At 44.4% G+C, this 25,080-nt stretch overlaps 1 protein-coding gene across 4 annotated transcripts in view; it reads right to left on the bottom strand.

Moving 5' to 3' along the window:
- The window catches only part of OTULINL (OTU deubiquitinase with linear linkage specificity like), a 296,600-nt gene that overhangs the window by 23,666 nt on the left and 247,854 nt on the right, over window positions 1–25,080 (bottom strand). For all 4 annotated transcript variants that reach the window (XM_085605970.1, XM_085605969.1, XM_085605971.1 and 1 more), the window contains one exon: window positions 23,678–23,806. In XM_085605970.1, coding sequence (XP_085462096.1) covers window positions 23,678–23,806 — 129 coding nt within the window. The remainder of the gene's footprint in view (window positions 1–23,677; window positions 23,807–25,080) is intronic.

The following is a 25,080-nucleotide window of genomic DNA, read 5'->3' as shown; positions in this document are numbered from 1 at the left end:
AGACACCTAGAAGCCTTATTTGAAGCCTCTAGGAGTGACCAGGGGGAACCTTCCCAGCATTTAGAAAAATTTGGGGCTTGGTCACCGCCAGAGGATCAGGACAAGGTGCTGAGGCACCCCCCAGGAATACTGCACACTCAGCGAGCACGAAATCCAGGCTCGTCCTGCTCAGATCATTTTGCTTTCAAGAAAAAAGGCTTTTGGTGAAGCAATCCTGCCTCATGGAATTCTGCCCATGTGTGGCCTCCTACCTTGGCCTACTGGTGGATTTTGAGAACCAGAAAAGGACTCATTTAAACTCACCTCTAAATTTGGTGGATGGTAGTCCATCAGGGTGGCGAAGGTAATCCACTCCGCCACCCTGATGGACACAGTGGAATCCATCAAACACTTTATCAGGTCCTAAAGTCAGATAGAAAATAGAGCCTAGTGGTGACGCAACCTCCGCAGCAACAAAATCCTACTTTGTCCCACTGTGAGCTCTTGGGCCCAAAACTGAAAACTTCAGTGGGAGCTCATCAAAGTATCTGACTTTGGGGGACCCTTGCCAGCTTTAACTTCCTGTCTCACCACACTGAAGGGCTTGGAGCTCTAATAGGCAGACTAAGTCAGAAGGTAAACACTTTGGTTGGTGCAATCTGCTTGGGCTACCACACCTCCAATCCATTGCTGTTGGTCTAAAATTGCACCTACGTCCTATTCGACTGTGAACTATGACTTTTAGTCATTTTTGCCTCAAAATGTTATCTCTGGCTCCCCTTATCCAATTCTGATAATGTTGGTGTCTTTTTGACATAACATGTATCTGCCTTTTTCTAAGTCGATTTGGGAACTTTATTGTGTTGTGTCCTTGGCTTTCAAGTTGTTTGCTAGTATTTGTACTTAAACACATGTCTATGGAGAATTGCTTGGTGCTTGTGACATAGCTACCTGGAGTTCAGCAGAGATTCTCCTAAACTGTGTGACTTGTGACATATATGGGGCGTGTTATTAAGTTGGTAGGAGTACCCCCTTCAAGCTAGTAATCTCCCACTTTATGATATGCATCAAAGGGAACAAGCTTGGTAAAATGATGATAAATTCTCTGCAGATCTGTTTTCACCGTTCTATCTGAAAATACTTCATATCAAAACCTCTCAACAGTTCTTCAGTTAAAGCTATATTCACAAGGTTTCAATTTATGTTTGCTCTTCTCAGTCAGCAGAAGTTTTTTCTAGTCAATTTTATGAAGTACATATAGGTGAGGGAGCTTCTGGAAAGATATCCATATTGGATCATTTAGTATCTCACATTTAATACCACCCTTCTGGCTTGCTTACATATAAGTGACCACTAGGAGGTCTGTAAATTTAATTCATTTGAACTTTAGGGCGGTAAGAAGTTCCACCCTCTTTTCTGACATATCAAGACGGCCGCATCACAACAGCACAATTTAGAAGTAGGGAGTGAGAGGTTCCTGTGGAATGGAGCTTCAGTGGGACTGTAGCTTAAGGATCAGATGGGAGCAACACAGCATCTTAGCTGAACAGCAGTCCTTGAACTGCCCTAGGAAATCTCAGGATTAGAGTTCAGCATCATCAAACAGTTCCTCCAAACTGGAGATATTCTCAGAAGCGCACACTTTTCTAAAACCAAGGGCTGTATTCAAGACATCAGTAATGAACAAAAAGGGGGTGTGGAGAAAAATAGTCACCAGATAATGCATAATATTCTTTCACACAATCAGGGTGCATTTTGCAGGTGAAGACGTCAGAGACCTTAAAGACAGAAAGTTGAGATAATTACCAAGGACATCCATCCCGAGCGGGTATTTTTCTGTAGAAACATGATGTAGAGTAGGAGCAATCAAACAAATAAGGAACATATTGATATTGCTCAGTCAGAAAATATTTGGATAAGTTGGGTACCCTAACTCCGCCACAGCACAAAGCCTCATTATCAAGTCATCAATTACACCAGGCATGTCCGAATAGTTGTGAACCTAGCAAATAATTCTGCTTTTGGAATGTATGGAAGGTTGCTAAAAACAAAGAAATGTAGAAATCATTAATGTTTTAGCCAATCCCATAAGGGTTGCTAGAGACAGGAGGTGATGCAGACACCTGTCCACCTTTAAAAGGAATGTAGAAAGAGGAGCCCACAATAGAAAGAGTAGCCCACAAGTTCGGTATTGCAAGGGTAGCCCTTCCGCTATGACCAATAATCTTACCGTCTCTAATGTAGTCATGGGCCAAGCGAATTAAGGAACCATCCTAAAAGCGCAGCAGAATTATTTTGAATGTGGACCAGTTAAACTTAAGGCCTGACACCTTCCAGGATTGGTCAACTATATCCATGGCTGCAAGGAGTGACCTCTTGATGAAACCTCATGGACTAGTATTGGTGCTGTCAGATTGGTACATAGGATGATAACAAATTGTAGGTCAAATCTCAAACGCTTTTTCAGTTGCAAGAAATGGTCCAAGACAGAGTCAAATGCTTTTTCACCAACTATGTGTCCATGACAGGGTCCCCTCCCCCATCATATATGCTAATAATGATGATTATTCTATGAATAATACAAACAGTGGACCTGCCAATGATGAATCCTGACTGATCTACAAACTTTTAACCACCCTATGGACTCTAGCGGCCAACAGCGCAGCTAATGTTTCTGGTTTTGTATTGATCACGCAGTCTCTAAAGTCCTTAGCTGGCATAGGCTGGACAATTATGACCATCTATCACATTGTGGGAGGCAGATTACACAATTGAATACATTCCTTAAACAGTCACAGCAGTAAAGGAGCTAGGATGGGAGGAAATGCACAGAAAAGCTCACTCTCAACTTGTCCATCCCAGATGACGAACAACAATTGACAGCTAGGATTGCAAGAGATAGCCAGTCTAGCAGCTCCTGATTTTCACCTGAAAAACATGAATCAATAACAACTCACCATGATTTGATTCAACTTTGCCTGCACAGAATAGAAGCTCAAATGTACAGTCAAGTGTGAACTGGAGGTAGCTGCCCATTTAGTAATGTTTCACAATATCCTGGTGGGACAATAACTCAAGTGCCAATGACTAGATAACTTCTTTATGAGTTTTGCAAGGCCCCTCCACACCCAGACTCTGTTCATGCAAGGACCAATGAGATGCAAATCTCCTACAGATAGGACTGAAGGCTTCTCATTCAGTGCCAAAGTAGGGGTCAGGAATTTAGTTTGTTTCAAAATATTTTGGGGGTTTTTCCATCAGAGAGATGTTAACATTTCAAAATAATCAGGAATTTATCTTTACTTTGAGAGTGACATTTGACATTCACAGGTGATGATCATTTCAACTGGGCCATGGGCGAAACTGGTCCTGGGTTGCTTGTGTTCCGGTTTAGGGAGGACCTGACCTGGCCGTTCGGGCAGGACTGTTCCCATGAGGAACAGGTTCAAGACTGATTTGGATATGGCTGGGTCTGAACAGGGGTGGCACGGTGGGAGTAAAACAATGGATTGGGATGCGGCCCTAGTAATTGGCAATGGCTGAGATTAATTCAAGCATTCCATCCATCACCTTGTTGTTTTTGCAGACAATATTTGTGTCTCAAAATGTTTCTGTAGCTTATATTTTGTCATTAAACCAATCTGTCAATTTCAGGTAGAATGAAGTCACTGCGCAGCCATAAGGTGTCACCTACCAATGTGTGGGTTGCATTTCTGGAAAAATCTCTGGATTGAATATATGGGAAATTCTTCTTTTAAAAGTTGGGCAATGCAATGTGTAGTAGACGGTGAGTTTGAAGGTCTTTAGTCTGCTTTGTGCATGCTGCCTGTTATTCTCCTCCTCACCCCCCAGCCCACCCAGTGCACATGCTAATGAGTGCCTGATGCCAAGAAGAAGTTTGCAGATATCAGCATGAGCTGGTTGAAGATGTAGAGGGTACACACAGTGGTGAGGATTTGGGAGCTGAAATGATAACCTAAAATGTTAACCGAACTATGAAAGCTCTTTGCTGCTGGGGTCAGCTCCTTCCTGATGGTTTTGGTCAACAAGAGCGTGCTGACCAGCAACAGGTGAGGCTTGAGGCAAGGAGGGTGTAAAAAAGCAGGAGCCCTGATAAAAAAGGCCAGTCCCTGCAGCGCTACAGTATTAAGGTGTCTCGAAGCATGCCAGACAGCGACACAGGTATGTCGCTGTTGCAAAGTCAAAACCATGCCCTGCACGATATGTAAAGTGACTGACCACGTCACTGGATTTTTTAGACCCTCATCTAAAGTGGAGGGATTTCCCTAAATAAGGGGCATATAATTACTCCAGATCCCAGATGCTGCATCAAACCCCTATGTTTCCATTATAGGTAAGTGCAGTGGTTGACAGCAGAGTTAACAGCTGTTTGTTCTGTTAGGACATTACCATAAACAATCAATTTAGGTAGCACTTGAATGGCAATGCTAAACTGACTTTTTAAACTTTTATGTATTTTCATGTTTTAACACAACAGTATATATCTAAGTCACAGGCAATATGTATTTTTTTTAATCTTCAAGTACATCCGGGCTGAGGGCATCTTCTCCTCCCTTGCCCCCCTCCATTAACATGTTCTCCCCTGGGTCCATTGCTATTCATACCCAAAAAATCCCATGTGGGCGTTCCAAGGGCCACATGTTATGTGGAACTTCCATGGGTTTCCTCTCTCTTAATATGCCACCTTTTCGGCTTCTATATACGTCCATTCCCCTCTACCTTTCTCCAATGCTAAATTGTCTTGATGTTCAGTTGACTTGATGAAACCACTTCAAACTCCCTCTGAATCTGAAATTTTCATTGAGAAGTTCATGTTTTCTGTGTGCATTCGGACTCCCGTGGGACCAAGCAAAGGGGCGTAGCTATCAATGGTTCAGTAGGCATAGTAGCACCAGGGCCCAAGACAGTGAAAGGGGCATTTGCACCCCAATTATGGATGTGTTTTGTACTACCCAACAGGGATAGAGGGGAGCATTTTCCAAAAATTGCTTTAGGGCCCATGTCACCATTGCTGCGCTACTGACCAAACACATATATGTATACCATTCGCCTTCTATCACATAACCAATAAAAGGAAATGTGCTTCTTCTAACTTGCAATTAATCTTTCCCTATCTAACAGGGAAAACACTAAGCAACTTTAACGCAGAAGAAACAACAACAAAAACTTTAAGAAGGGCTGTCTCCACGTGTTGTCCAAAATGCAGGAAATCTTGTTTTTCCCCCACCAGGCCTAGGCATTAGAAATTAATCACAACAATGGGTAAAAGAATAAATCTCCATACTTGGTTTACATAACATGTGGCTCGGAACGGTTGCAGCCCCAGTAAGTGCACAGGGGTACAATTAATTTTTTTAGACACATAGCCATTATATTCAAGGAGTATCAACAATGAATAACACACTGAGGATATTCAGATACAATTTACCCAAGACTTTGATAAGCCCACTATCACCCCAAGATTGCTTCTGTGGGCAAACTCTAGATATATATCTATGGTTTCTTCTAGTTTTGCACACTAGTCAATCACCAACCGCCATGGATGGATGATTCAGAGAGTTCCAGCATTTAGCAATGTCTTTTTTAGCAAGCATAATTCCAATTCCAATTCAGGTTGCCCAAGAGTCTTAAAAAATACCCAGTAGTGCAGTACTCGGGTCTGGTTCTACTAGACCATCCAAAATCCTTGAAAGAGCCTTGAATACACTCTCCCAATACTGTGCAATGAGAGGACATTCCCAAATCCTGTGGAATAAGTGCCCTGTTCCTCAACTGCTTGTTTCCAGTCCAGGAAGGACCTGGCCTGGCAGTTCGGACTGGACTGTTCCCATTGGGCACAGGGTCTAGACTGATTTGCATATGGCTGGGTTCAAACTGGAATGGCACGGTGAGCAAACAAACTATGGATTTAGGCCCAGATCTCTGTACTGGGGTGAATGTAAGACATTGTTCTTCATTCTGTACATTAATTGTTCTTTTTGCATTTGTCACCCCGAGTGGAACAGATATGCCCAGACGTGGGTCCCGTGCGCTCCATGCCACTTGAGTCAAACTATCCTGACTGATGAGTGGTGAAACCCCGAAACCGGTCCTAGGATGCTTGTTTCCAGTCCAGGGAGGACCTGGCCTGGCAGTTCGGGCTGGACTGTTCACATTGGGCATAGGATCAAGACTGATTTGCATATGTCTGGGTTCAAACTGGAATGGCGCGGTGAGCAAAAAAACGATGGATTTAGGCCCAGATCTCTGGACTGGGGTGAATGTAAGACATTGTTCTGCATTCTGTCCATCAATTGTTCTTTTTGCATCTGTTCCTCAAGGCAGCAGAAAAAGGCAGGAGCAGATATTGTATGTGCCTGTCACAGTCTCACAGGTGTAAGATAGATCATATGTAGATTTTTAAGCTGGATGAGTCGGACTCATGAGGAGACACCTAGCACCCTTGGGGACATACATGCATTCCTCCAGTCAGAATCATCCAAAGTGCCTAACCATTCCCGCTATCATGACCTCAAGTTTAAGGAAAGGTCTTGGGAGTTAAGCGCTAGAGACTTACAGATCTACGATAGCCATCCTTTCCCAAAAGGGCCCATAAGGATGTCTGCTTTGAGAGGGCTAAATTCAGGTAGGTCTGCAAGGGCTTCCCGATGGAACATAAGAGCATGATGTAATTTTAAGTAGCAGTAGAATTGAGAAGTGCAAGTTGGCCTGAAGCATTTGGGAGGATTTCATGTGTGTATCCTGCCAAATGTCATCCACTGTGGATATGGCAAAAGGATCCCATCTGACAAAGTCCCCAAGGGACGCCATATGTTGCAACCGCCCACCAGGCCATAAGGTTGTTTTAAGCGTAATCTTCCGATATCACCCAATACTTTGCAACGTACCTCTCCACATAAGCAGGATTGCTGTAGTAATATCTAGGAGGATCTTCTGGATAGGGTTACTATAAAGCAATCCCAAAATGCTATCTCATCCATCTAGTTCCATCTCTAATCAAAATGCTGGGTGGTGCCACCCCATAATCAAACTTAACACTGATAAACAACATCTGTGTTTCCCAAAAGTACAGCCGCACATCAGCTATGCCCATTCCTCCATCATATGGCGAGTGAACGCATTTATCATTTGCCAGTCGAGGAGGACGGTTCAGCCACAAAAGGATTGTATTTTCACAGACAGCTTCTAAAACCAGGAACTGGGGATAGGTAAGAGAACGTTTTAGAGGACATACAGAAGATAATGCAGCATCATCATTTTAGCTACTCTGCCAAGAATATTAAGGGGGAATTTAGCCCATGTGGTGAGATCACTGGCCAATCTAGTCAGTAGAGGTCGTGTTCAAACTCCATCTCCAGTTAGTATCTACGGCTGTATGAACTCCCAGGTATCAGAAACTAAGTGTGCGGATTGGATGCTGCAATTGCACATTTGCTGTGTCACTATTTCCTTTCAATAGAGCCAGAATGGATTTGGACCAGTTCTCCCGGAGGTTGGACACCTCCCCATAGAGGGTCAAAATCTGGAGCAGATGTGGGCCCATAAGAGAGGGCCAGGAAAGAAACAGGAGAATATTGTGCGCATTATGCACAATTCGGTCCTCAAAGGCTAGACCCCAATAAAATCCCCAAATCTGGTTTCACACCTGACCCACACTGCTGGGGTTCTATTGCTAAAGTGAAAAGAAGTGGGGGATGAAGGACATCCCTGCTAGGTTCCCCTACAGATCAGAAACAGAGAGGAGAGGGTACAGTTAACCCAAACTTGGGCCTGTGGACATACATAGAGGATCCAGACATAAAACCTAAATTGGTGACAAAACCCCATTTTCGTAGCAATTTGTTGCGCTTTCTTGAAGTCTAGAAGCATTAAAGAACCGAGGTCTTTCAATTCTGAAAACTTGCCAGGGGAGGTATTTTAATTCAGAAAACGCTGTAATCGCTGCATAAGCAAGTCTTCAATGAGCGGGATGAAGCCTCTCGACTGGGACGGTCACATGGCACATTCAGAGACTGGTAATACTCTGCAAAACCAGCCGCAATATCTAGTGCCTTGGTAAGTTTCTCACCCTGGTCATCCGTAAGAAAGGAAATTAGAGGTGAGCTTATGTCCTGTGTTGCCACCAATAAAGCAACTTAATGTACCTGTCTCCTCATTTATAAACTCTTCTTTTCCTGGCCAGTCAGCATTGACGAGTCTCCCCAAATTGGTTGTCATAGGGGTGCTCTCTCAAGGGCTGGATGGAGCTGTGTCTGCTTTGCCTATTGACCTTGAATACTGAGCTCCGAGGCCATTTTATTAGTTTCCAGTGTGGCTACCAGTCCGTGTTTCTCTAAATTGCCTGTTAAATATTATTTGATGATTCCCTGGACAGCAGCTTTCCTGGCTGCCTAAAATGCCAGGAGAGGCTACTGTTCCTTTATTTAGGTCAAAGTAAGACTTCAGTTCATGAGCCAGAAATTGCCTAAATTGTTTGCTTACCAAGTGGCAGGCGTTGCGCCACCAACACGGATGAAGGCCTCTTGCCCAATACCCAAAATGCATTTACAAGAGCGTGCACCGAAATACCTTGAGGTAGAGTAGGGGAGCCAGTTCTATGGGAAAGAGCAATGATCAAGTCAAAACGAGATGTTGTCTTATGTGCATCCGAAAAATGAGTTTATACAGAAAAAATGTGTATTCCATACCCTCCATGCATCACACAGGTCCAGGCTATTGACCCAGTCCCTTATCCCTCCCTTTGTTCACTCTAATCCCTTAAGGTCAGTGGTGTTCACCTCCGGGTTCATAATGCCATTGAAATAACTCCCCAGAACGATAGTTCCTTGGGGTAACTGCAGCAGCACCACCTCTATAAATAGGGGAACAGCCATTACAACGCGGTTTTTACCACGCGCAGCCATTACATCGCATGCGTTACAACGCATGCGATGTTACAACGCAATGCCATTACAACGAAAGTCTTTACATCGACTTGCGCTAGATGGCGTGCTAACATTACAAATAGTGTAGTTTACTATCCCAACACCTTCCCTACTGTTAAGTGGACTGGAGTTGGAATAGTAAATTACACTTTTCTAATGTTAGCACGCCATCTAGCGCAAGTCGATGTAAAGACTTGCGTTGTAATGGCATAGCGTTGTAACATCGCATGCGTTGTAACGCATGCGATGTAACTGCACGCGTTGTAATGACTCGCGTTGTTACGTCATACATCCCTATAAATAACACAAGCATAGACTTGTGTAGTAGGGGAGGAACATATACACTAAAAATATCGTAATGGAGTCCCTCAAGAGTGCCTATTCTCGATCACAATTAGCGACCTACAGAGTTTGGTGTCACTTGGGAAACAGCAAATGGAAACGTTCTAGGTAGGAGGATGGCAACCCCTCAGGACCCCTTAGTGTGTCTGGCATGGTAGACTCTGCCATTGTGTCATAGACACATCAAGCAAAGAGGGGACAGTTACTGCCCAACTCATGGGTCTCCTGCAGCAACAAACCGGAAGGGGCATGACGTTTTGCAAATCGCAGAACTGCTCTGCTCTTGATACGGTTGTTAAGGCCATTTACATTCCACGTCATAATTGCAAAGGCATACATGGCATTAAAAAAGTACCCCAGTGAACATGCGTTGGCATGTGGAGTGACAATTCGGATTCCCAAGAGGTTTCCCGCAGCCAGGATGAGCGGTGTATGTAAGGAACAAGTGTCATTTTGAGGCAGAACATACATCGAGACATAGCAGCCAACAAACTGAAAGCCCAAGGAGGTCAACTGGAAAAACAAGAAGAATCCCTTCCCCCCCAACATTCCAAACTTCCACCCCAGAAAAATCGAATGCCCTCTGAACATCAAACTAGGTGTGAGTCCTACTGGAGTCTCCCAGTGTAACCTGTGGAAGAGAATCTTAAGAGGATACAGTTGTGCTGCAGGTTAGGTGTAATGGGTTACGGCAATCGAAAAATGTGTAGTCTGTGCCCTCTACAATGCCTCCGGTGCTATGTCCCAAGTAGAGGAAGCGTTGTGTGCGGAGTCCTGTTCTGGGCATAGGTCAGAATCAGCAGAAACATCTTCAGAGTCTGAGCATGTTTGTATTCTTGAGATAATTCATCCCAATCTAATGGATGTTCTACGTCCTTTAGGATGTACTCTGCATCCCCGGTTACTCTGCGAGGCTACCCACCCCCAGGAAGGGCTCGGGATCCTCTGAAGAGGACGCTGTTTGGTCCCCCATTCCCATGCAGTTTCTGGAGCGTCAAAAAAGATGGATATAGAATCGTGGATCACCTTACGTTTTACTGAGTACATGAGCATTCACTGCTTTACTTTATCAAATGACTTCCACAACTGTTGAATCTGGTGATTAATATCTGGGAAATCCAGATGCAGCTTGATTGAAATGAGAGCGCCCCCCTATGGCCCTGTCTGAGACCCACATCCCAGTCTCTACAATTCAGTATTTGACAATCGGGGGGGGGGGGGCAACTGGTGGGGGGTCTTTGTGCCAGGGATCTATGCCAACAGCAGGTGGAAAGTTGATCGACGAGCATCCATGTAACAATCCACCGTTCTAAAAACCTTGTGGTGTGTGTCCTCCTCCCTTTCAGGAAACCCCAGAAAGCCGAGATTGTAGCATTGTGCTCTATTTTGAGCATCTTTCATATGGTGTTCCAGGATTTTCGACGTCGCTCAGAGGCGGGAGACCATGGAACCAAGCCCCGACACTGTGTCCTATAACTCTGAAATATGGCACTTCACCTCGGAGGGCCTCTCAGATGCACCATGGAGGTCCTGAAGCAAAGAGAGACCTCAATTCCAACCTCTCCAATCTTACATTGGAGCGTAGGGTGAGAGTCCTGAAGCATTGTCCCAGATTCTTCTGCCCTGGGGTTCTGGGCCCATTTTCCTCTGTGCCTGGGAGGGGGTCAGTTAATCTAAGCCCATGTTGTGGGGTCCTTAAGTTGCAACAGTAATAGAAGGAGGCACAGCAGCCATTGTTGTCGAAATGTATGTAGTGCAAAGGGCTAGTGCAACGCCGACCAAAGCTGCCCGTACACATCCCCTGTGGGAGCCAGCTGGAGGAGCCAGCATCCCCTGCTAGTTCCCACCAGGTCAGGCAAATGTGCCAGCACCATGGTGGCGGGTGGTGTTAGAGTCCCACTTCCGTCGGTCGACAGCCCGCTTTGGCCATGGAGGGGGTTCGGGGTGGCGGTAATAAGGGGGCGATCTGTGGCCTAGTGGGAGAGGGCACTTCAGCCAATACACAAGCGATAGGTTCAGGGCTGCCCATTCTGGTTCCCTGGCCCTGAGCCTCCAGACTGGCGGGCTGCAATTGGCTGCACATGAAGAGAAGAAGGAAGACATGTGTAACTGGCTGAACTTGCCAAGCAGCCACTGTCAGGGACCCAGGGGCTCAGTACACAACAGTATGGTGCATAGAGAGAATGCACCTCCACTTGCTGTCTGCTTGAGCGCGCACTTGGTGCCCCTCAGCCGCAGGCCTCAAAGCATAGGCCACCTAGCAGGATCCACCTAGCCTACTCGGCCTCGAAACCCATGTGAGTTGGCGAATGCTTGCGGTCCAAGTGAAGGCCGTCCCTTCCTTTCTGGGTTCTGACACAGAGCTTCAGACAACCCAAGTCCACTTAGCGGCTTGGGGTGGCCGTGTCCGCCAAATTTGCTGTCACCTCACCAGTCCTCCATAGCCTCCCCAAGGCCTACCTCCGGGACCAAAAACAGCAATTATTCGGTCCCAGGTGAGTCCACAGCAGTAAGAGGGGTTGTAGGCAGACAAAAATAGCAGATTAGCCCCCTCAGCGCCTGGAATAAGCAACGATCCGACACAGGGAGCTTAGGATAGAGCGCTCACCATCTTGGCCCTGTTTGGCCATGCCCCCGGTGTTACAGTCTCTTATAGCTAATTTTATGACACGCCTCTGATGCCATTCTGTCTCATTTCAATCATTATTTGTTGTCTGGCACGAGGAAGTAGATTTGGAGTTAATGTTTCGGTTACTTACCAGTATGTCAATTCTTCCTCGTTCCAGACATAAGCTAATAACTGGAATGAAAAAATGGACAAGAAGGTAATGTTTAGTGCTATGATTGTCGATGTGTGGGCCATGGAAAATGTCTACTTTTAAGCTTTTTAGCACTTTATTTACAAAAATTGACATTTTTGTCCCCTTTATACTGGTGGCTACTGCAAGTGAGACACTTGCTTTTGCTAATGCACATCTCATTACCACGTTTCCTTTCTTTGAGCAGACCCATAAACCTAGTGGATCACTTAGGGGTTCTTAGGCATTACCCCTTGCTCACACTGCAAATTCCACAAACTAAAATGGGAACATACATGTTCACAGTGTGGTAAATAAAATTCCTTTACCGGGACTGAATTTGATACAGAATCATAATAAAATAGCTCAGTAATATGAGAGGCAGAATCCGTGATATTAGAGTTTCGGAATGGGCTTTATTCCAATAATCGATTATAATCGGATGCTCCAAGTTCCATCACCACGGAGGTTCAGGAAGTGAAGTACATACTTTATTGACAAGAAGTAACTTTTATAGTACATACATTATAGTGAAGCAAATACAGTAGGCGTAACAATTGATAAGGAACTTGACGTGGTACCTGCGTAACCGAAAATGGGTGTAATAAGGAGTAAAAAGGACACATGATTGGTTATGATGTCATGCATAGGTGGATCTATAAGATAATACTTGACATAGATGCGCGCGCAGCAGCATGACGTGTAATTGACGTGTAACTAGGGGGTGAAGGGGACTTGACATTAGCTCTACATGTGGAGACGAAAAGTCTGGGGGGTCAGGTCAACCTAATCCCAAATCATATCTAACATCCTATGTTTAAAGAACTATGTTATCCACAAAAGAAGGACTCTCGGACAGAATCTATTCTATACTGACTGTGCGTGCGTGTACAAGCGTCTAGGTGTCTACACTGAATGCGAGGGGGTAGGAATATTCCATGGTGACAGGGCTATGAATTACTTGCATGAGGACAGAGAAGCCGGGCCTTTTGCTTGGTAACTGGAAGAATGTTTACTTAAACTACTAGGCAGGAATGCATCGGCTGAGGGGGAAGCAGATAATTCGAAGGTGAAATACAGTTCTTGGCAGAGAATAGGCTGATGTCAGGCTTCGTGAGCCGCGCAGAGAATGAGACAAAGTTCATGGTCACAGATGCAGGCTCAGACTGGAGCTTTCAGAGGCAGAAGGCAAAAAGAAGTTTGATGACAGAATCAGGGCCTACTTGCCTGGACTGTAAAATGGCATAAGTGAACCATATAAAGCCGGTGGCCTTTCATATTTAGGAATGGAATATCCGGCCTATTCATGGCGGATCTGACAGAGGACATGTTGACGGTGGACGCACATGTATTTGCGTCTTCATAACTGGAACTGGAGGGAACATACATGTACTTGTGACATGCACATAGAACCGTTGGGGTCCAAGATAGGGGACATAACTGATCAGGAAAATCCACATTTCCACATTCCCTCCTTGTCCCCTCTTCGCCCTTCAAGAGATATCAATCTTCATCAATCCATTGATCTGTTCATATAGCATCATTTGTTCTTCTTTCTTCTTCCGTAATCTTGAATGAAATCTTGGTGGTGGAATACACGATGTGGCACACAGACCACAATTCGCTGGTCCACATTGTAGACATAGACAGCAACTGAATAGTATGAGAAGGCCAATACCTAGGAAGGATAAAACTCTCCATCCCCAGGCTGATATCACACTCCAAAACCAACTGGACCAAGTCCAAGTGCCTGGGTTCTGGTGTATCTGGTTTACAATCTTATGAAGGCGAGTGATGGCTTTATATACGGATGGCGAATTTTCTGGTATGAATACGCAGCAGCTTGATCCGATGACCCTACAAGCTCCGCCCCTGTCAGCCAGGATGACGTCAAGGACAAGACGATTTTGAAGCACAACAATCCGCATAGCAGACTGCTCTTCTGTTAAATTGCCTAAGGCGGAAATAGTCTCATTCACTACTGCTTCAAGGGTTCTGGTTAATCTACGTATCAGCTTACTATTAGTAACAGTACCTATATAGGGAAAGATGCCTTTATTAAAATCTACATACTTGTCCCATGCCGTCTCAGTGTAATCGACAATGGGGAGATCTCTCCGCTTTCTGTTGTGTACTAAATGAATATTTCTGTAATAATCAGGAGGAGCTAGAAAAACGGGTGGCAGAAGGAATGCAATGTAGCAGGTACCATCCCAATCTGGAGGTAGACGCATATATGCAGTCTGACCACATATAAAGTAGGAGTGGCGAGAAGCTCTAAATGAAGATTTGCCTTGATCACTGAATTCTACTATAGTAGTGCATTTACTATGGCCCATATGCATGGAACCAACCTTTCTTACACACAATTCACCCTTCGCTGGGAATACTGACATGGTGGGTAAGACTAGTTCAACTTCGGATGCGACATTTAGAATCATGAGATTAGGTGTAAAATTACCTAATCCATATACTTCATTTTCTAGATCAGTTCCTGTTCTTTTGGGGCGACCCTCCTTGTCAGGGTAGCAGACCTTGAGTAAAACTAGGTTCAGGTTTCCCCATATCCAATGATCTTGGTAAACTGCTGTGTCTGAGTCTATGGAATTGATTAAACTAAACCATGCTCCACAGGAGCCATTATGTGTGAATGGATGTGGAAAGAAAGGCAGGACTCCTTCATAATTCTGATAGGGAGGGAGTCGGCCACACACCCAACAATTGGTGGCATTACTAGTCTGATGGGAATGATGTAACATACTAATGAAAGTGTTATTGCGCAGCGCAAGTCTATAAGATAATTCATGCGGAGGTAAGTCACTAAAAGAATGTTCAGCAGTAACATTATAAACATGTCTAGAAATAGGGTAATATATGTGCAACAACATACTTGTAATAATTATTAAAAGACTCAATAAAAACAAAATTAATAATGTCCCCATACAGTGGCTACGCAGTGATTTACAATACGCCTGTCGTTTCAACATTTTCCGGGTATTTTCTCTACTCAGGTCCAAGGGATACATGTCAGAGACAATTCAACCGCTTCACCTTGGAGAGGACTTAAACAATCAAATTGCTCGACTGGTTGGGCCTAAGCTTTAGTTTGTAGTTCTCAGAGTCATTCGGTTCAACAAAGGGAAGTTTTGAATCAGTCTGTGAGGGGGTGCAGGGCACAATGTCTATATCCGAGGATAGTCCATGAAATTTCTTGATATGACTTGAATGAATCCAGCCCTTGCGGCCCTCGATCTTCACGGCTGTCCTCGTGGTCAACAGGACCAACTTGGGTGCTTTCCACCTGGGCTCCAGCTGAGTCTTTCGGTCGAAATTCCTCACAAACACAAGATCAATCGGAACAACGTCATGGGGTTTCACCTCAGTGTTGTCGGGAAAGGCTGCAGCTACCTGTGAACGACAAGATTGTAGTGCAGACATCAAGGAAGCCAAGTAATCTGTCAGCATATTACAGTCAATATCAGTTATTTTGCGTGGTATGGGCGTCCCCCACATATTCGGTGGTCTGCCGAAGATCACCTCATACGGGGATAGCCCTGTTCGTGAGTGTGCTACCATTCTCATGTAAAAGAGTGCAACGGGTAACGCTACTACCCAGTCGACACCTTTTTCTCTGCATATTTTGGACATTCTGATTTTCAGGATCTGGTTATGTCTTTCTACGAGACCTGCTGCCTCGGGGTGTCGGACACAGTGGAATTTCCACTGATATCCTAACAGAAGTGAAACGTGTTTCATTAATTCGGATGAGAACGGCTGGCCGTTATCTGAGTGAACAGCACGTGGTAAACCGTATCGTGGGAAGAATTCTCGAACCAACTGTTTGGCAGTAGTCGGGGCAGTGTAATCTGAAACCGGGTATGCCTCTGTCCAACGGGACAGAGCGCAGACAACTACAAGAACATATTTGAATCCTCGACATCGTTCCATCTGGATGTAATCCATCTGGAGTACTTCAAAAGGATGATTAGGAGTATGAAATCCACCCTGTTCTACGGGAACGCTTTTTCCTGGGTTAAACTGACAACAGATCATACAGGTACGGACCTTTTGTTTTGCTGCTGCTCGTAAATGTTTATTGAACCAAATGTGTTGAATGCTGTCTAGCATAGCTTTTTCTCCTAGATGTGCTGGACTATGTATAGTGTTAATTATAACTTGGACCATTGAGTCAGGAAGGAACCATACAGACTTTTCCTTCATCATCCATCCTTGGTCCGTTTGGATCCCTCCTAATTCAGTCCATTTCTTTATTTCATCTGGTGTAGCATGTGTCTGTATGTCAATTACGTCAAGAGTAGGATCTTTAACTGTCATACAATGTGTCGGTGTCGGGACTATTGTCTTTGTCATGTCGGGGGTTTGAGTTTGAGCAGTCTGTTTAGCTGTTCTGTCGGCTAGATCATTGCCTTGGGAAATGATATCAGTAACCTTTGTATGAGCCTTACATTTCATGATTGATATTGCAGTGGGTAGATGTATTGCATCTAATAAGGCATGAATGAGGGGTCCGTGCTGAATGTGGGCACCGTGGGAAGTTAAATAACCTCTCTCTCGCCACAGCACGCCGAAGTCGTGTACAACTCCGAATGCATAACGTGAGTCAGTGTATATGTTGACTTTTTTATTCGTGGCTTGAATACAGGCTTGTGTCAGAGCGATGAGCTCTGCGGCTTGAGCTGACAAAGTATTTATACGATTAGTTTCAATAACTTCAGTATCTGTTGTGACTGCGTAAGCGGCCACTAACTCTCCTGTACTTGTTCTCATGCATGAACCATCTACATACAATGTCAGGTCTGGATCTGACAATGGGACATCGGTTAAGTCTTGTCTGGGTTTCGTCGTTATCGTAATAACTTCAATACAGTCATGGGCTAGTGGGTCTGTTCCGATTACAGGTAGAAGTGTGGCAGGATTCAATGTGTTACAGCGTCTGATTTCTATATGTGGCTGAAACAATGTAAGTTCATACCCCGTAAGTCGTGCTATAGTCAAGTGTTGTGTTTGCGTTCTATTCACAAGAACCTCTACTGCGTGTGGTACTTGAACTGTCAATGGATGTCCTAACACTATAGCATCGCTTTGTCTGATTGCTAAAGCTGTCGCTGCTACTGATTTTAGGCATGCAGGCAAAGCCTGAGCTACGGGATCTAATGTACTAGAAAAATAAGCACATGGTTTGTGTGCTCCTGCTTGTTCCTGTGTGAGTACTGACAAGGCAGTACCTTCGCGTTCTGTAACAAAGAGTGTAAACTGTTTCCTGTAACATGGTGTTGCTAAAACGGGTGCTTGACATAAAGCTTTCTTTAGGCTTTCAAAAGCTTGTGTGTGTTCCTGAGTCCAAGGGAGAACAGTCGGTGTGGCTGCCTCCTGTGTTGTCAACTGAATGAGTGGTTTTGCTAGAAATGCATACTGAGGGATCCACTGCCTGCAATATGACGTGAGGCCTATGAAAGCTCGTACTTCCTTTTGTGTCTTGGGTATTGGCATGTTAGCTATTAACTGAATGCGGTCGGGTGTAAGCTGCCTTCCCTCCTTGGACAGCGAGTGTCCAAGATAAACAACTCGCTGGACACAGAATTGCAGCTTAGAAGGGGACACCTTGTGCCCCTTTTCGGCTAGAAATTGTAAAACGGTCAGAGATGCTTTCTCACTTTCGGGTTCGCTTCTCGCGGTGATCAGCAGATCATCGACGTATTGAAGCAGAGCAGTGTTAACTGGCATGTGGATACTGTCAAGTTCTCGTTTCAGTGCTTGGCTATAGATGCTGGGGCTTTCTGTAAATCCTTGAGGTGCGCGTGAGAATTTAAAGCTGCGCCCATTTAAACTAAATCCGAACAAATATTGACTTTCCGGATCTATTGGGACGCTGAAAAAGGCATTCTTGAGGTCAATTACAGTAAAGAATGTTGCTTCGGAATCAATAGCTGTCAATAATGACGAGATATCTGGAACCACAGGAAATTGTGGCACAATGCATTTGTTTAACTCGCGCAGATCAATAACCAATCGATATACTGGCGGGGCTGTAGGATCTGTTCGTTTAAGAATCGGAATTATCGGTGAATTACATACATTGGAGTCTGTTTCTACAACCACTCCTTGGGCAATTAGCTCGTCAATGATTTGTAGTAAAGCCACTACAGCATCTGGTGGTAACTTGTATTGTCGCATTCGTGGTAGTACCACTCCTGCCTTTAATGTGACTCGATATGGTGTAATATTCATGCAACCAACATCAGTAGGGCCTTGTGCCCATAGATGTGTAGGCAAAGTCTGTAGTCGGGGATCCATGTCTCTAGATACATAGTGACCTTTAAAATCACGTAAAAACAACCTTACTCCTTCCGGAGAACAACATATTATGGCTCCTAGGGCTTTCAGAGTTTTTATTCCTAGCAAGTTTTCTGGACATGATTTAGTAAGCAATAAATCTGTAGTTCGGGTCAAAGGTCCTATCGTAAGTGGAAGAGGCTGTGATACTTCATTAACAATAGGTTTTCCTGAAAAACCAAGGGAAATATTCTGAGAGCCTGAGAGGGGTGCCCCTGGAACTTCACTACGTTTTATAGTTGTTCGACTTGCCCCTGTATCGAGTAAAAATTTTCTATCTTGACCTAATAATTCACTATGTACATAAGGTCCTTCTTGATCTACAGGAATCTCGATAAGGGGTAAGTCAATTTCCCTCTCTAGGCTAGTTCATGCGTAACGCTGATACTCAGGATATTCATACTGTGCAGTCTGATACATTTGTCGTGTTGTGGTTTGTGTGGCAGCAGCAGGCAACGGTGGTGCAGCTGGCACAAACTGTATTGGCTGTTGTGCGGCTGGCATGGCCTGGGCATGCTGCATAGCTCCTTGTTCATGCTGATCTTGTCTTAATGGCCGTGATCTTTCTTGTGTTTTACCTATAGAGATATTATGTTTTAGCACTGGACAGTCGTGTACAGAATGACCTGGCTTTTTACAATAATTGCATGTCCCTTTTACAGGTCCTGCTGAATCGGAATGTGTCATACCCTTTTTATGTCCTTCAGCTGGTACTGTCTGGGAAACTAGCATTTTCATTTTTGTGTCTTTCATGCGTCTGTGTTCATGTTCTTGTTCCTCTCTAATTCTATTGTGATGGTACTGTAACATTTGTAACATTTGTGTTGGAGTGTTACCTTGCCAGGTACTCTCGAATTTTAATACTCTATTCTTTACTGGGGGCAGAGCATTTTCTACTAATTTTGTTACAAACAGATGCGGGTATGATTCGCTACTTGCTTTTATGCCACTATTTATACCAAAACATTTCTCGAATCGGGCATAGTAATCACTCGTGTCTTCATCTTGCTTCTGTTTACAGGCTGAAATTGTACCCCAATCTTCCTTTTTCGTAGTTAATAAACGTGGCAGTACCTGTACTAATAAACCTGGTAGTGCTTTAGTTTTATCCCCAAGTCCTGCTCCTGCAGTTCGGGCCTTTTCTTCCGCTTCTAACACTGACCATTCTATCTTTTGGTCTCCTACCTCCCACTCTTTTTCCTTGAGTTTCTCATAAATGCCAGCAGGCATCAACACCTTTAATATTGTCATAATGTCGGGATAGGTATACTCTCCCATGAGTAACATGTCTTTAATTTCTCGGTGAAAACCCGCTGGATCTTTGTCATGACTGGGTACCACTTTCTTCATTTGTAACAGTTCTATTTTTGATATGGGCGTATATACAAATACGCGCCTAAACTCGTCGTCCTCGCCTTTTATTGGGTGTACTTCTCGTAAGGGATTCTGTCTATCCATGTGATACGTGGTTCTTTCCTTGCCGGGCAATGAGGCATGCTCTGAGCATACAAAAAGAATATACTGCTTTCTTGATATTAGAATTTCTTTAATTAATTCAGTACCTGGACCTCTCCATTTATTCATAAGTAATTCAGTCAATATGTCAGGTAAGGGACCAGGGTCCGAATGCTGACTCCGATATAGTATAATGAGTTGTTGAATCATATAAATCCCAGCTAACCTCTGTTCATCTGGGGTGAGATTCAAAAATGTGCATACTACTGTAGCATCGCTATATTTTCCGGGACTGTCCACCCAGTGGACAGCTGCCCTGGCTAAATCTTGTTCATCCATAGAATCGAGAAAATGATAACCCCTTCGTTCTCGGAGTAGTTTGTCGGCAGTTTGGAACGAATGCTCGTTAGACCTTATATTAATTATAGGTATTTGAAATTCCTGTTATTATCTGGACATATCGGACGTATTGAGTCAGTATGACATCTAGTCTGATCCCTATTACAAGATCTTCCTCTACCTACATAGGCTATGGTGTCCAACTGTCCTGCGGGCGGTCCTGACCCTTCTTCCTCGCTTTGTTCGAACTCGTCTGTCTGTAATCTCTCTTCGTGTATCCGTTCTATTTCTTTACGGATCTTTCGGCGCATGGCTATTATACAATTTTGCTTATCGTGTCTCCCTTCTGATATATTCTGGCTCCATCTTGTAAGAATATGCATTGCATCCGGGTCTACCCCCGGTCGGTCTTGATTTCTGATCACACAGTTTATGAGGAAACGTAACAGTTCCCCCTGTATCTCTACTTTCTGGTATTCCATAGCTCTGTTAATACATTCTGGATCTCGCCCTGTTTGAACAAAATGATATATTTTATCTAGATGCGCAGTCATTCCTGGTAACTTCGCTAAATACCCTGCGGCTCGTCTGATACGTAATGATGCCAGGATCATTTCGTCCTCTTTACCGATCACCGGGTCATATCTACAATCTATAAGAAGTTCCTTAAGCGCACGTTCACTTACGAATTTGGGTGTACGTGAATGCGCTGACTCTTGAAAAACAAGTTTATTTATTCTAGGTGGCGTAAAAGTATTGGTAGCACCTCCCGTGGCCCCATCTGGGGCGTCGGGTGTGAAAGGATTCGTCGAACGTGACACGGCAACTATAGGTGTGGACACAGCTATGGAAGTACCTGTAGGGACAGATGCGGAAACAGATGTGCTTGCCGGAACTTGTGACTCGACTTGTTGCTGTAGGGATACGGGTGGTGGATCTTGGCGTTGGACCTCCCTGGTATGCGGTCTATGTGGGGCGGAATTAGCATACTCGGGAGCTACGTCATCTAAATATGAGGAAAGAAAAACATCTTCTGCGGTTCTAGGATGCCCCTTAGGATGTACCTTAATTGGAAATAATGGGGGTGGCAAGTCTTTCGGTATCTCTGGAGTAGCCTTAGGTAATCCTTCGGCTAGAAGGGGATACATACCATTCATGAGGGCATTTCTTTGTCTATCTACTTGTTCTGATTTCACTCGGATACCTTCCTCAATTAATAGATTTTCTTGAACTTTATTTGAACTTTCTTTACTCTTCTCTTCCTGTCTACGTGCTTTTTCTGTACGTCTATGAGATTCTTTACGCCATAACTCAACGGCGTCTTTCTGTGACTGTCTGACTTTCCTTTTCCATAACTCTTCCTCGACTTTCATGATGCATTCTGCATCCCAGGTCCCAGCTGCGGGCCACCTCTGACTTTCTGGTAATCCCTTGGTGTAGTCTACCCATAAATCAAGGAATAATATAGCGTCTAAGCCATGTTTGTGATACATGAAGTGCCCTGGAGTATCCCTAGGAGGAATAGGGACGGCTTCTTCAAGTACCCCTTTCCTAGTAGTGATCTGTCTTAATTTCGAAAAGAGCGGCATATTGACAACTGATCCGATACTTAATTTTGAACACACTTAATACAAAAGCACACTAATGAACAACCATTCATACCACAATATGCAGGACGTTTAACACATTAGACATTAAACATTAAACATTTTTAACCTTTAAAATAAACTACAATGATGATCGTCTGCATAACTAATCACCAAGCATAATTCTTGACAATAACTAGATACTTCGGAATACTTGATATACTGCTAAACAGTACAGATACACTGCTAAAACAGTGCAGACCGGATTTGTGTACCCAAACCCGTCTTGACCGGCACAACCTATGTGCACGTCAGAAATGCCTCCCCAGTAATGGTACTCACCGGGTAGCTTCGGAAACGGAAGGCCTCGGTAACTTGAACTTGAACCGGACTGGACTCGACTCGACTCGTCGGGAACTGGACTTGACTTCGAACTGGTGGGTCTCGGTATACCTCGGATCTTGCTCTCTCAGCTAGGCTCTGGTCGGGATACTTCGCACTTCTCACCGCCTCGTCTGGGTGTTGATCGTAGTCTCAGTCGCCCCCGCTTGACCGGAGGGAGATACAGGAAATCCTGCTGGTACGCGTAATTGTCCGTCCAGCTGTGGCAGGAGACCGGGCCTACAACTCACCGCCGGCGCGTGAGATGAGAAAGTGTCCCTGTTCGGGCGCCATCATGTGGTAAATAAAATTCCTTTACCGGGACTGAATTTGATACAGAATCATAATAAAATAGCTCAGTAAAATGAGAGGCAGAATCCGTGATATTAGAGTTTCGGAATGGGCTTTATTCCAATAATCGATTATAATCGGATGCTCCAAGTTCCATCACCACGGAGGTTCAGGAAGTGAAGTACATACTTTATTGACAAGAAGTAACTTTTATAGTACATACATTATAGTGAAGCAAATACAGTAGGCGTAACAATTGATAAGGAACTTGACGTGGTACCTGCGTAACCGAAAATGGGTGTAATAAGGAGTAAAAAGGACACATGATTGGTTATGATGTCATGCATAGGTGGATCTATAAGATAATACTTGACATAGATGCGCGCGCAGCAGCATGACGTGTAATTGACGTGTAACTAGGGGGTGAAGGGGACTTGACATTAGCTCTACATGTGGAGACGAAAAGTCTGGGGGGTCAGGTCAACCTAATCCCAAATCATATCTAACATCCTATGTTTAAAGAACTATGTTATCCACAAAAGAAGGACTCTCGGACAGAATCTATTCTATACTGACTGTGCGTGCGTGTACAAGCGTCTAGGTGTCTACACTGAATGCGAGGGGGTAGGAATATTCCATGGTGACAGGGCTATGAATTACTTGCATGAGGACAGAGAAGCCGGGCCTTTTGCTTGGTAACTGGAAGAATGTTTACTTAAACTACTAGGCAGGAATGCATCGGCTGAGGGGGAAGCAGATAATTCGAAGGTGAAATACAGTTCTTGGCAGAGAATAGGCTGATGTCAGGCTTCGTGAGCCGCGCAGAGAATGAGACAAAGTTCATGGTCACAGATGCAGGCTCAGACTGGAGCTTTCAGAGGCAGAAGGCAAAAAGAAGTTTGATGACAGAATCAGGGCCTACTTGCCTGGACTGTAAAATGGCATAAGTGAACCATATAAAGCCGGTGGCCTTTCATATTTAGGAATGGAATATCCGGCCTATTCATGGCGGATCTGACAGAGGACATGTTGACGGTGGACGCACATGTATTTGCGTCTTCATAACTGGAACTGGAGGGAACATACATGTACTTGTGACATGCACATAGAACCGTTGGGGTCCAAGATAGGGGACATAACTGATCAGGAAAATCCACATTTCCACAACAGCATAAATGAACATATCAATTGCATATCTGCAGCTCACCTGACTCTTCAGCGCTTCTAGACTCCTGCGTAGCTTTACGGAAACGCTGGGGCCTGCATATCTTTCAGGTCCGAAGCTGAACTGCTGGATCCAGTTGCAGCCATGGGAAAAAAGAAGCCTTTCTGGGATCTGCAGAGAAAATGAACACAAACAGGCTTTATTAACAATGCAAAACAACAAACAACTCTAAGGTCCTTTTTTGAGGCTAATGGCATTCCTTCACAGTGCTTGAACTGCTGCAGATCTAGAAAGTTATGAAGCACTACTGCACTGACAGAACACGAACAGGCTGATTCGGAGTGAGTACCATCAGGGCCGGCTTTAGCGCTGGTGGCGCCCGGTGCAATATTTGTTTTGGTGCCCCCACACCCCGTGACCGCCTCCTCGATTCCCTCACTTCCACCACAGTACCCTGGCCTGAGAGCTCCCGAGTGGGTACGGAGGGGGGGGGGGGGCTCCTTGTACTTTGCAGGGGGGCCCCCTCAAGTTTCATTACGCCAGTGCCAGCGCCCTCTCCATAGGCCAATGGCCTGTGCAACCGCACTGGTGGCACTGCCCTAAAGCCGGCCCTGAGTACCATGCAATTTTGGGTGCAACTTCCGCAAAAGCTGTGGCATTTCCCGGCTGCACAATTTGTATACCATTTGGAGTTTCTAACCGTGGAATGGGCAAAACACACTGAGCAGGTTTTCCCACATCTTAGGTGAGGCAAACTCAGATTTCACACAATCTCCACAATTTATGCCAAGTTAATATTGTGTGGGACTAGACCCACAGATAAAGCAATTAATGAGCCAGTTAGAAACCAAGTAGTGTCCTAAAAATATAGAACAGGATATGCACTTATTTTTCTGCAAGAGGTATAAACATGAGCTCTAGTAAAATCTACAGTAACCTTTAGATTTCAACATTAATTTTACACCTATTTCTACCAATTTTTGTTGAGGAAAGCAAGTCTCCAAACGTTCCTATTTGCCCCAAAGAAAACATGAAAAGTCATTGACTGGAAATCGAGTTACGATGGCCAAATATGAACTATTTTGCATACACATCATTGGACCCATTTAATACATGTGGGACTTTTCAAGTAGAGACTAAAGAAGGAAAATACATGCCTAGGTTGTTTAATCAAGGAAGATAATTAAATGTACCTTTAACATTCAAAAACACTTCTACTGCTGAATTGTAAATATTTTGCGGCCTAGTCACAAAGGAATCATAAAGGTATACATTTGTATATTTACTATACTGTATAATTACTACCACACTTAGGTGTATCTCTACACTAGTTTTGCTATTCACTCTTTAGGAGTGTCGATTTACATCTAGGTATAGACTTACATGCCTCCACTCCTCCAATAATGGGGGTGGGGCATCCTAAAACAGGACTTAAATTCTAAAGC

This window comes from Triturus cristatus, chromosome 5_1, assembly GCF_964204655.1.
Source record: "Triturus cristatus chromosome 5_1, aTriCri1.1, whole genome shotgun sequence".
Taxonomy (NCBI): domain Eukaryota; kingdom Metazoa; phylum Chordata; class Amphibia; order Caudata; family Salamandridae; genus Triturus; species Triturus cristatus.
Note: the sequence above shows the minus strand (reverse complement) of the source record. Positions and strands in the feature narration are given on the sequence as shown.